The sequence below is a fragment of the Anastrepha obliqua genome, chromosome 3, assembly GCF_027943255.1.
Source record: "Anastrepha obliqua isolate idAnaObli1 chromosome 3, idAnaObli1_1.0, whole genome shotgun sequence".
Taxonomy (NCBI): Eukaryota; Metazoa; Arthropoda; class Insecta; order Diptera; family Tephritidae; genus Anastrepha; species Anastrepha obliqua.
This window is the reverse complement of record NC_072894.1, coordinates 25681145-25694661: the sequence shown is the minus strand read 5'-3', so window position 1 is coordinate 25694661 and position 13517 is coordinate 25681145. Positions and strand designations below refer to the sequence as shown.

The 13517-nt window shown below is 38.2% G+C and overlaps 3 protein-coding genes across 3 annotated transcripts; 1 reads left to right on the top strand and 2 right to left on the bottom strand.

Moving 5' to 3' along the window:
* Window positions 1–5077: 5077 nt before the first annotated feature.
* LOC129241886 (uncharacterized) lies at window positions 5078–5542 on the bottom strand. Its single transcript, XM_054878438.1, has 2 exons — window positions 5496–5542; window positions 5078–5431 (listed from the first exon to the last, which is right to left on the bottom strand). Exons 1-2 carry the CDS (start codon window positions 5505–5507, stop codon window positions 5078–5080), a joined length of 366 nt encoding a protein of 121 aa, XP_054734413.1. The 5' UTR covers window positions 5508–5542.
* Window positions 5543–6144: 602 nt separating this feature from the next.
* LOC129241885 (uncharacterized) lies at window positions 6145–6687 on the top strand. The gene is made up of 2 exons (XM_054878437.1): window positions 6145–6217; window positions 6337–6687. The coding sequence occupies exons 1-2, from the start codon at window positions 6206–6208 to the stop codon at window positions 6685–6687; spliced, it is 363 nt and encodes a 120-aa protein (XP_054734412.1). The 5' UTR covers window positions 6145–6205.
* A 4903-nt stretch (window positions 6688–11590) lies between these two features.
* Window positions 11591–12361, bottom strand: LOC129240989 (uncharacterized). Its single transcript, XM_054877098.1, has 2 exons — window positions 12256–12361; window positions 11591–12192 (listed from the first exon to the last, which is right to left on the bottom strand). Exons 1-2 carry the CDS (start codon window positions 12274–12276, stop codon window positions 11983–11985), a joined length of 231 nt encoding a protein of 76 aa, XP_054733073.1. The 5' UTR covers window positions 12277–12361; the 3' UTR covers window positions 11591–11982.
* Between the last annotated feature and the right edge of the window lie 1156 nt (window positions 12362–13517).

Below are 13517 nucleotides of genomic sequence, written 5' to 3'. Positions count from 1 at the left end.
TCAGTACATTCAGGCATTAAGTTGCCTTATGTCGTTGTGACAGGTTTGATTTGTTTTGGCCATTGTCTTCATTTGTGAGAATGCAACTCATTGACTTGATGGACTGTTTACAATTTGATATAATGGTCATGGTTTGAGAATAATGATTACTGGCGGCGGTGGTCATCATCATCATCGCTTCCTGTTTCTCCCAACGCAGAATAGGGCCCCACCTCAATTTGTTACTGTTTGCAAGAAGCTTAATTTCGTTCCATGTCTTTTCTGATGCTATTTTTTTCTGAACCGTCCTCCGTCACGATATTTTTGGACGACCCACTTTGCTAGCATCTTGCGGATTTCAATACAGGGTTAAACGACAGATTTCATTTGCCTTCTAGCGAAGCGTGTGACCTATCCACCTCCACTTTCTTTATATATATATAATTGGCGCGCACACCCTTTTTGGGTGTTTGACCGAGCTCCTCTTCCCATTTGTGGTGTGTGTCTTGATGTTGTTCCACAAGAGGAGGGACCTACAGTTTTTATTTTTTATGAGGAGTTTTTTCATGGCAGAAATGCACTTAGAGGTTTGCCATTGCCTGCCGAGCGGCGACCGCTTTTAGAAAAAAGCTTTTTCTTTACTTTGGTCTTTCACCGAGATTCGAGTCTACGTTCTCTCTCTGAATTCCGAATGGAAGTCACGCACCAACCCATTCGGCTACGGCGTCCAATTTCTTTACTTTAACAAATTTACTATTCGTTGAAATTTGCATTTATCATACAGATCGTCACAGATCTTGAATGGCCTGCGCAACCAGCTTTGAATTTTTGTTACTATCCAATTATTTGTGAGCCAGTTTTCTCAAAGTAAGACCACCGATAGATTAGATTAGATTAGATTAGAATAGATTTGTGGGGGGTTGGACAAGTCCAAGCACTCAGTGAGAATACCATTGAACTACACCCGGACAGAGTTCAGTAGATAAAGTGTGGGTGATAAGTCGGAAAAATTAGTTTGAGGTCACTCTTCCTCAAATCTCTAGGATTCATTGATGAATCTTAAGAGATTCGGAGGAGGAAGAGTATCAACCTTATCCATACTCAGTATATCGCGACCCAATATCCTAAGTCTGATTCTGGAAAAAACCGGACAGCTACAGAGAAAATGCTCTGCAGCGTCGTCATCCTCAAGAGCAGATAGGTTTATCGGGCTGTCGACGACCCCCATGGAAAGGTCTCTGTTTTCCTATTTGGTTCTTCCACAATGCACTTGGCTACTCTGCACGAGTTCAACCCAGACCAACGACCTCTGTGGGTAGACCTCATGAAGTCGTCAATCCGTAGTTGAATCGATGCCGAATTGACACCTAGAAAGGGTTCAGGGCCTAGTGGCATACTTGCAGAGCCTTCATTAGTCAGTTTATCAGCTAACCCGTTCTCTGTAGTCCCACAATGTCCAGGCACCCAAATAAGACTAACTTTTTTGTGTTTTGCAACACCGAAAGAACATTAGATTTGAAGGTTCGGAGTTTTGTATGCACGCTGAAAATATTCGATGACCCTACAGGCCGAAGTTGGGCCGTCTACCTTGTTTATTCTGGTGATATCGTCTAATTTCGCACTGTCTTCAGCGGCAGTGATACGACTCCGGTAAACAAGATTATCTACGTTTTCAATTTGATCACCATTTAAAAGGAACGGGCAGCTGCCTTCAGAGTTATTATGATATAGAAATAACTAAATTCAGGAATATTTTTTTTTATTATAATATATTTTTAATTTAATTTAGTTTTTGAAGTGAAACTTCTTTAGGCGCGTCGGGGGCCCCAAGGCAGATTGAAAATAGGCGAGTGAAACGGTAAGTTCGGAGCGTTATCGAAATCCGTCAAATGGGCGGGGCCAAGGAGCAGCTGCTCCTTCCCACTCTCGCCTATTCGCTCTCTCTGTCGCTCTCTCGCATCGCAAGCGCTGAACGATGTGAGGGAGCCACCGAGACACGCCGTCTCTCCCCTTTTCTCTCGAATGCATTTCTTTCTCTCCCGTTTGCTCTATAGGAAACTACCCACGCCGTGCATCAGCCGTTCAGTAAGTGTGAAGCGAGGTTAGGATATTGCGTTGACCTGTGATTCGCACTGAACGAAGCGATATTCTTAATAGTTTTTAACAATATCGCTAAATCGAAGGAATATACGTATTACGGCTATTGATTTTTCTTTATTGCGTAACTATTTAGAGGAAATTCAGTGGGTGTTGGTGAACAATTAAGTTACGGGCAAAATGAGTCAGAGTGAGACTGATGTGACGCAAACTTGCGCATTAAATGCGACTCATCAACAGATAGTTGTCTCCAATATGCCTGATGAAATACATGGCAATCCAAGGTAAATATATATTAAGTAAATATATCAAATAAATATATCAAATGAAAACCTGAATTTAACATGAGAGAGGGGGGAGAGATCTAAACCGGGGCTCCCATGCATGGAACAACCAACTTAGAAGTTTCACTTCTACCGTGCGTGAGTCTGACAGACCCTAGATTTTTTATATCTTATCTTTCGTTTCCTACACAATTTTGTAATAAAATATGCGAGTCGGACACATTTTTCAGTCGTGCAATTCCTACCAAAATTTCTGATATAACTTCTCGTTTCCTTCAAAGACTTAAAAATTTTAAATATGGTACTAGATATATAGCATAAACACCGTTTTTTGGTTACTCGGCCGAGCTCTTTCTCCTGTTTGCGGCATGCGCCTTGATGCTGTTCCATAAATGGAGGCACTCACTGTTTTAAACCGACTCTGAAAGGCAAATGGTTTTTTATGAGGAGTTCTTTCATGTCTGGTTTGCTGTTATCTGCCGAGGATGTTCAATTAAGACCCCTCATTCTGTCAATTATTCTCATTATTATTTTTATCAGCTAATGGCATTGATGTATAGTAGAGTCACCATTTCAAAAGGTGGAGTGAATCAATGGTTGATTGGGAAAAAAGTGTAGTGAATATATGGAGTAAACTTTGAGCTAAATTTATGCAAAAAATGTAGACATAAAACATCACTTGAAGTAATATCAATATACCGATGTTTTTAGATTCCAAATATCAGTGGCAAACCTCGATTTTCTTGACCAATAAATCGATGATTGATTGTTTGCATTCCTTGTTTCAAGCAAACCACAACATTCTATGGTCAGATCATCCATGTTATTCGCCTGGTCTTAAGGCTTGTGGTTTATATATATTTTTTAAAATAAAATGTTCTGTGAAAGGAATAAGATTTGAGTCCGTTGAAGCTGTGAAAGAGAAAGCGATACGCTTGGTGAGAGAACTGACCGCAGAAGGCGGATGGAACGTGGTAATGCTAGCAAGTAATTTTTCATGAGCTCGAAATTAAATCTTTTACAATGTCATTATCGTTATTCAATAGCCTCACAGTGTAGAGCCTCTGCGAGACAGGCTATTTGGTTGAATTAATATAAATCTCCCCCCTAGAAAGCTAGTGATTGGCCTTAAGATAATCATATCATCACATACATAATAAAGTCGGGTTGAGCTAAAAGTTTCATTTCAACTTATTTAAAACGAATTTTATTTTTCACACAGCGTGAAAACTATCTGCCTGTTTCAAAAAAGGACTAAATGGTGGTGACTTTCTTAGCCTTAGACAATAGTGCGCAGAAGTGGTTGGAAAATTTTACTTTTTTTTGCGGTTTATTATGATTACCAATTAAATGTTAGTGGAAGTGCATTCCGAGAATTAGACCACATCTAGGTTAGGGTAGGTGAGGCTATACTGGTTGTCCATTCTAGGACACACTCAGGCTCATAGCCCATTGTGATGTTGCGGAGGAACTTGTCCTTATCTCTTCTAAAATCACTGTGAACTTTTCAAAAATTTTGAAGATACCTTATTTGCACAGTACTGAGCTCTTCTCATTAAATTAACTAAACAAATCTAAATCATTAAAAATTGTCTACCTAAAATGGTGAATCTACGTCTGGATAGAGGAGGATATGGGCACAGAAGGTGCGAGTTCGTTTCTTACACTTCTTCATTTATTACAACTTCTTCTGCAGCAGATTCAGAAGTCCTGCGCCCGCACGCCCATCCTCTGGGCATGTTTGCCTGTTAGACAGTGTCCCGCTGTAACCAAAATCAGGTGGGTTCGTTACGCTATCTTTAATTTCCTGCTCTTACAATTTTCTCAAAAATAAGTAGCTTACATGCCATTTTCTGTGTACTCATCAATCAACTTGGTCTCAAGTCTTGCTAGTTCATCCGTCCTGCATTTCCACTCAATGTCACAATGGTATGGAACGCATGTTACTTTTCGATGAATTGACTCAATCAATTCGTGAGATGTGCTGCGTTTCATGGTTACCTTAGATGTTGTCGACTGCTTTGTGAGGAATTTTATCGTGGCCTGATTATTACGTGTGAAATGTAGATATCATCTCCAGGTATCGCATCACACTGCACCAGTGACATGGCTTTTCTTATTGCCATTAGTTTAGTCTGAAAGACACTGCAGCAGTCGAGAAGCCAGTAAATCTGAAGGGCATTCGCAGATATTCCGCCGTTATGCTTTGAGACATTTGTGTATAAATGGATGGATACGTTCTGTCTCACATCGTCCGGTTCCCATTTATGGGTGAACGTTTGAATAAAAATTGTGAGCGGAAATACATAGTTTAGCAGTCCGCGAAGCTCCAAAATACCAGTTAGGATCGTACCATGGAAATAGTCCATGTTTGACCACTTACTTAAGGTATTCAACTTTATTACCACACTCCTAGCAATATATTTTGCCTGTAGATCTAAAAGAAGGAAGTTTAGTGTCTCATGTAATGGTACCGATGGCGGGACTGACATTGCTCCAGTTATGAGAACAGATGCGAGTAGTAAAAATTGCAAATATCTTCATAACTCAAACAGCTTAATTTTTTTAGAGTATAATGGGTTATTAATATTTACTCATAAAAAAAAAATTTTGCGAAAAAATTTCAATTTTTTTTTAATTTTATATCACAAATATTTATTTTTTATTTCTGTTTCGCATTAATAAAGACAATTCGTTACTCTGTCAAACTTTTTATCCTAATGATGATGCAGCGTATAGGCCAACGGGGCAGAAACAATACTCTTCACAATAGGAGCAGCATGCACCACAGGCACAGAGTGCACCAATGGAACGCTGTGTACGACCGGAGCGGCATGCACCACGGGAGCAGCATGGATTGTGGTCTTGACGGCATGAGCGAGGACGGGGTGAACTACGGATTTGCTGTGCACCTGAGTGATACTCTGATGAGAAACGGCCGAAGGAGCGCTGTGCACCACCGAACCAACTTTGGCCAATACAGGTTCATGGACCACATGTTGGGTTTCGATGAGACCAGCGCTGACGGTTGTGGCGGCAGCGAATAGGCAGACGGCAGCGAGGATGGCGTTCTAAGCGTAAATTCAAAATCAAAAATTGAAGAAACATAATTAATTGAGTAAAATATCAACTTACGAATTTGAACATTTTTGTTATTTTTTGTTTACGTTGTTGATGTGTAAAACAGTGAACTGCGACTGATACTAAAAGTGCATATCGACGACGCTTTTATAGGATGTAACCCAGTGAAATAGCCAACAACATTGGCGCTACGTTTTGAAAATCTGCTACTGCCAGGGAATCGTTGAAATAAGCAAGCAAACTAAGAGCAAAACAAAAACTGCTAGTATTTCGTTTATTTATTTTTAATGGAGGTGTTTTCGAGATGTTCATGAAAGTGCACGCACAAAGTAAACGCCTAAACACACGCACACATATGCACGTATTAAATATCTAGTTTAATTACGGAAGACGCAAGCACAACAGCAACAACAGCTGGCTAAAAAATATTCCGCTTCGGCTTGGGCACCTCGTTTGCGTTCAACTTCTTATGTTGACATGGGTTTACGTTTTTGATGAATGAGTTATTGAGTCAATATCAGCTGCTTACGATGCCGCTACTGCGCTGAGAACTTCACACACACGCACACACACGCCTACATTGGTGTGCCAACTTTAATGCTGTGTTGATATGAAGTTAATGAAGAAGTTTTCAGTTATTTCATATCCCCCTCAAATGGTACAATTTTCGTATAAAAGCCAACTGAAAATCAGCTTTCAACATCAGTTGCAAACCATCAATTCAAAGTTAAACAAAGCTGCCACGAAACTTAAACAATCTCAAAATGATGAAATACGTAAGAGTTTATATTTATAATTCTGGAATTTATATAAATATATATATAAAATTTATTTTCAATATTCGGTATACATAAATACTTATTTAATAATCCTTTTGATTGCAAACCTTTTGCAGGTCGCTCTCTTTTGTGCATTCACCTTCGCCGCCGTCAGTGCTGGTCTCATCGAAACCCACCATGTGGTCCATGAACCTGTATTGGCCAAAGTTGGTTCGGTGGTGCACAGCGCTCCTTCGGCCGTTTCTCATCAGAGTATCACTCAGGTGCACAGCAAATCCGTAGTTCAGCCCGTCCTCGCTCATGCCGTCAAGACCACCATCCACGCTGCTCCCGTTGTTCCCGTGGTGCATGCCGCTCCGGTCGTACACAGCGTTCCATTGGTGCACTCTGTGCCTGTGGTGCATGCTGCTCCTGTTGTGAAGAGTATTGTTTCTGCCCCATTAGCCTATACGCTGCATCATCATTAGAATATTGAGTGACTCATGACAAGTTTTGAATAAAATTTTATAAATTTGGAATTGGAAGTTGCGTTTTTTTATTTTCCAAGGGTTTTTGCAGAGTTTGGAGTACTTTTTTTATGAAGGCTCTTGTAGATATACATTAGGGCGGGTCGATTTAAAAATCGCTCATTGCTCTGTGAAAATCGTATTCTAGGGATCAAAATAAGAAACTTTGCCGAAGGAACCATACCTCTGAAACGAATTCTGATGTCCCCCAATTTGGGTCGAACGAAAAATCCCACTTTGACCCATTTAGAGTGCTCCAATCGAGTCCAAATGTATGACCAACCCCCACTAACTTTGGACGGTCGATCCACCCATGCCAGTGGCACACCCCCCAGGGGAGTTCCCCATACAATCATTTCAAAATATCACCATTTTTGGCCTTTACATGAGAAAAGAAACTAAAAAGTTCCACCCAAATTGGGGGAGATCAGAATTCGCTTTAGAGGTATGGTTACTTCGGCAAAGTTTCTTATTTTGATCCCTAGAATACGATTTTCATAGAGCAATGGGCGATTTTTTTGCCTCCCCACAAATCGACCCGGCCTAATATACATATGTACATTTTTTGTTCATTTACATTTATGCTATGCTTCTATCCATGCGGTGAGACTTGGTGTAGCTTCAAGACCTTTCTGCAGAAGCTGTCTGGAGGACGAGGTGTAATCCTCTCAGAACATTCTCTTCAGCTGATATGGTCTCGTCGGCCAATAGATTGGCGTAATTCATGAGTAGCTTGAAGCGGTTTAAACCAACGCAAATCGCCACTGTTGGTCGTCATCCTCTAATCCAAAGCCCGTTCTTCCTTTTTCCACCTGTCTGGTCCCTTAACTTCTCCTTTTCCCTTCCCCTCTCCCTGTATGGTATCATTATGTACAAATTTTGCCTATCCTATACTTGTGCTCACATAATTAAGTAAATTCAGCTTTTTCTAATTTCACCAATATTTTTATTTTTTTTTATATTTTGCATGCTATATTTTTTTCTCTAATTTTTATAAAAACATAGTTCGTTGTATAACAAAAACTTTATAAATCCGAGTTGCAATTTGCAAATTTCGAATTACAATAATTCTCTTCAAAGTTTTTAAATTTCTAATCAGAATGCTTAGAAAACTTCTGAGTGCGCAATTTGATTTCAATTTTAGTATAAGAAAATGTACATATGTTTGAAGTCGCTCAAAAATCACGTTTATTTTTTAGAATTTATAAGAATTTTGACCACCATGTTGAGCATTTTCTTCCATATAATATTCCATCTTCCTTACGAATATGTGCCGTGAGCTCAAGTGCATGGATGTATAATTTAATTTTTCCTAATTCCTAATTTAATTTTTGCTTCGTAACGGTTTTCTGCAAACAAATAGTCCATATTTTTGTCCATTACATCTTTTTACTCGCACAGCGCTATTACATATTTATTTAAAAATGCGATTGCTTAGCTGATTGACGGCACAGCGAAAACTTTATTGAGAAGATCGTTTCAAGGAAAATAATGTGCATACTTTTAGGCAGTGCCAATGATGATCATTACCATAATTAAATCAATGCGTATGAAAATGTGCATACAAATACATATGAATATGAGTATTGCTATTACATTTTGTTGCATCGCCTTATGTACGAGTTTATGGTTAAGTAAATAATGGATTTGTGGACCAACATCAAGACACACGCCACAAATAGGAAGGGGAGCTCGGCCAAACACCCCAAAAGGGTGCACGGGCCAATTGCATATACCATATATATATATATATATATACATATATATAAATAATGTATTGCTCTTAATAGCAGAGAATTTTCAGTAGATTCAATAAAACTATATATTCCAAAAGTTATTTATCATGACGTTCAAATGAAAATTTGAAAAAACGCATGAAGGAATTCAAAAAGCGGCTGACTCTAATGGCAAAAAAAAGAGTTTAACATTGAAAATGTATATTAGTCGTATGGAAAACCATCTAGGATTTCTTTTTAGATGTCATATTATTGATAGGAAATAGGATTTTTTTTATATTCCTTCGAATAAAAATAATGGGTTTTCCAATAACAGGTGTTATTTTGAATAGCCCGCTATTTCGGTAGATGTCACTTTTGAAGTTGTCACTTTTTGATATTTGACAAGTAGAAACTACGCAATTAACAAAAATGATAAAAAAAACGATACACGCTTAAACAACGCATTAAAATTATTAAAATTCACTATAAAAATGGTGAAAATTTGGCAGAGACGGTTCGTAAAGCTCGAACATTTTTTGGATCATCGTGAAGCACCTTGTCGGACCGCAATACAGAAATTGATGAGAAAATTCGAGCTGTTGGGACAAGTTAGTGATGTGAAGTATAAAACCCGTGCACGTCGCTCAAGAACAGTCGAAAATATTACTGTTGTAGCCAAACGAGTTGGAGAAAACCCAGGTTTGTCCATTCCTCGTCGTTCTTTGGGATTAGGCATTCCACAAACGTCATACCGTATTTTGCATAAGAATTTGGGTCTTAAGGCTTATAAAGTCCAGTTAACACAAGAACTCAAACCGGCCGATCACCAGCAACGTCGTGTCTTTACTGATTGGGTCGTTGAAATGCATGAAAATGATCCGGAATTTCATCGAAAATCATCTTGAGTGATGAGGCCCATTTCCACCTCGGTGGCTTCGTCAACAAGTAAAATTGTCGTATCTGAGGCTCAGAAAATCCAAGAGTTATTGTTGGAAAGCTTCTCTATCCTCAACGTGTGACTGTTTGGTGCGGTTTATGGTCCAGCGGAGTCATTGTACCTTACTTTTTCGAAAATAAAGCTGTAGCAACAGTTACGGTGAATTGATTGCGCTATCGAGAGATGATTAACGATTTTTTATGCCTGGAATTGGATGGTATTAATCTGAACAAGGTTTATTTTCAACAAGACGGCGCGCCGTGTCGCACAAGCAACGAAACCGTTGCTCTTTTACAGGAATAACACCTCTTTTTGGAAAACCCTTTAATAGCGCCAAGGGCAATCTTGGACATTTACTCTTTTTTGAAACTATTTCATGGGCAGAGAGATTTCTGGTTTCATGGGCGGAGAGAAGGTCTGGAACAATAAAGAAAGTTGTTATAATCTAAGAAGTATATACAAATTTGTTTGTAAATAAAATTTTTTAGAAAAAAACGACAAGATTTTTGACCAAACAAATCAGGAGCCAATTACTTATGAAGAAGAAGTTTACATTAGGCCAAAAAAGTATAGGGGATTAATGAATAAAGCGCAAAATATTAGTTTGTGGAACTAGAAATCCAATGTTTTTGTGTAAAATTTTTTCGCAAATGTGCTAAAACTGTTTTATGGGCGATTACTACCAGGCTTGTCCGATTATTTCTGTGATTCTACCGGAATTTTTGACATATTTTTTAACATAAAAAATGCTTGAACGGAATCGACGAAACCAAAATTGCACGTAATTTGCTGTTACAGTATCGTCACCATAAACACCAGCGGACTGGCTTGCATTTTCGCCTTTATCAAAGGAAAACTGTAATACGTACCGAATTTTCTCTTTGTTGACTTCCATTGCTAACACCCTGTAATTCACAACAGAATGAATAATCCAATTATAACAACAAAGTTTCCTGCGCATTTTTCGGAATCGACCGAAAAACGTGTGATTCGACAGCTTTAAGAGTTGATGCCTTATCGCGGTGCAAATTTATGGTACCAGACCTGCCTGTGTTGTGAATATGAATCGTTTGGGTTTAGAAGTCAAGAAGGCGTCCATAACTGGAAAACCATTTTCAATGCTTCCAATTCCTCCGAGTGCAAATAATAAGTTGGACAAAAAATCGAAAAAATTGACATCTCTATTTCTTAATCACTATAGAGAATTTCCTAGTAAATATGGAAACCATATCCTTTCTGCGCAAAAGTGAGTTTTCGGCACTTCACAAAGTTTTAGAGAAGTAGACTTAAGGGGTAACACCACTGTAGAAATTTCAAAAAATTGTTTTTTTTTTATAAGCTTAAAAAATTCTTTGAACCTTTTAAAATACAGAACAAAAAGTTTTATACGTTACCGAAGTTTATTTCATAAATATTTTAAGCTTTTAACCAAGCGTTAGTGACTGCTACCTAACGACTTCTCCAAATTTCCAAACTTTAAACGCGTTTTTCTCAAAACACGTTTTCTGAAATTGGCACGCAGCATAACTCAAACAATTTTAAATATTTTTAATCAGGCTTTTCACTACGTCTGTATAATAACCTTCTTAAGAGAAGAGCGTAGGGGATTTTCGATAGATTAATTTAAACGATTGTTATAATTATTTAAGTGCCGTTTTTTTAGTCCAAAATAGAGTTTTTTCCTTCAAATGCTTGCTAATTCCACAAAAATAAATATTTTTTAAATCCCCTACGTGTTTCTCTAGCTATTCTTATCTAGATAAAAAAAAAATGTTTCTTTGTTCCAGATTAAAATTTGCACCCTCTGTGCTGCGTGCCGCGGAGCTCCTTCAAGAGAAACCACATTACAAAAATGTCTCCAATGCCGCCATTTTGTAAATTTTTCGATCAAACTTTGTAGTTTTGTATTTTAGTATATAAGTAATAACTTCCCAAATCAGAGTGATTGTTTTCCCTTTCCTTCTATACAAAAAAATTCTTTAAAAATCGTGTTTATTTTACGCGTGTACAGTGGTGTTACCCCTTAATTTGTTGGCGGCCGCTATAGTCGAAGGGGCTGCTGGGTGACTACCATTCGAAAGTGCCTAAGTTCGAGGCTCCGGACATGAACAAATGAGAAAAACAATTTTTTCTAGCAACGGTCGCCTCTCGGCAGGCATTGGCAAGCCTCCGAGCTATTTCTGCTACGAAAAATATAAATATTTAAAAATCTGGATTTTCATTTCATATTTGCTGTGCATTTTATTGCAATTGTTTAAATTAGATTGGATAACAAACAAAAAATCAAAGTAAAATAAAAACCATAGAACAAAAAAAAAATAAAAATAAAAATTAAATGCACTGCAACGCAACGAGCGCTTAGTCAAAGAGAAACATATTGCAGGGCTCTTCATACAAATACCAAACATAAATACGTAGATTTATGAATATGTAAGCGATGATAGTGCAACTATGCGCGTGTATGTGTGTATATGTGTATATGTGTAGGCGGTGGTGTAATATTGTGACAGGTGCTGAGTATTCACTTTATAGAAAAGTCCAGTCGCAGGTTTATCATGGCTGTCATTATAGGTAGTTCTTGTTGTTAACAACAACAACACTCTAACCAATAACAATGTGCTCCGGGTGATGAATGATGGGATGTGTAACAATGGGATGTATTGCAGTCACAATAGGCGTAGCTACGAGCACTGGATGATGTGCATGTATCTGGGTGACGCTCTGATGAGAGACTGCAGCTGGAACGATAACAGGCGCCAAGATGCTGGGGCGTGCGGCAGTAAGGCTGAGCAGCGCAGCGAGCACCACGAACTGCAAAAAAAAACATCTATGAAAATCTGTTGTACTACATTTTTTTTTTAAATATATCCTTACCAATTTGTATATGTTTAACATTTTTGCGCTAATACCGTTGCGTTGTACTTGCAGTGAACACGAAAAGAAAGAGTTTGATGATGCTGCTCGAACGAGCTGGCACTTTTATAGTAAGATACTGCCGATGCTGTCGTCACCTCAGCTAACATAGTAGCATTGATGCAGCGCTCCGGTCCGTTTGTATGCTTGTCATTTGTATTTTTTTCACGCAAACTGCTTTCTAACACCTCAATGAGTCTAAGTGCACCGCGGCTAATTGCCTGCAGCTACGTTTTAGCATAACAACTGCAGTGAACGCGGAAGGTAAAGCAGAATTGAGCGGCAGCGAGGTGCAACGGCATGCCTTTAGCATATTGGATTGCAATTGAAGTTCAATGCTGACAACAATGCAGCTCGGTTGGTTGGTTTTGAACAGTGGGATTCATTCGCAAATGCGTGGGATGCGAATATGCTGCGTAAGATTTTATTTATTTATATTTTATATTTTCAAAAGCTTACATGATAATAAAATTTATTAGTAAACTCAAAAACAAAAAAAAAAAAAAACGCAGCGCTAGCAGCAGAGGCTTTCAGTTGGGGCGTAAGATTTAAATAAATAAATTTTGAGGTGGCGCAAAATTAATCATCTAATTTTGTTTTTGAATAACTTTTTTGCTAAATAAAAAAGAAAAATAATTTTGAGTAATGGGAATCTTTTTTTTTGACGCTTACCAAATATTTATTTCGATATTTACTAAATAAAACAATTATTTTGGGTAATGCAAATATTTACTTTACATTTACGCACTCCATTGCTTGTCTGTTTGTATATTGAAACTGTCTAGTTCACAAGTATCAAATATGACTGACATACGACGCCATTTGGAAAAATGACAAATCTTCCGATAGAGTGATTAATTTTGCTTGTGCTATGTGTTATGGAGATTGGATTAAATAAATTTCGAGGCTTTGCGATTTATTGATTTGCAGGAAATAACGTAATATCACTTCCTGACTCCTCTGTTCTCGGTTCTTGAGAACAATACAAACAGAACAGTTCCAAGAACGAAGGAAGGCCCGTGACAGTCATAACACTCTACTAATTCACGTGGATGGCTCTTAGCTTGGCTGTATTTCAGACTCAATCAAGGCTTAATCAATTTTAATTTCATTCTTTTCGCTGAACTGACACCAATCTCTTTAGACTTCATGGCAAATGAGCTTGCAAGACAGGATACGAGAAAGAACTCATTTTTATGCCTCATGCCAGCTGCGGTACTACT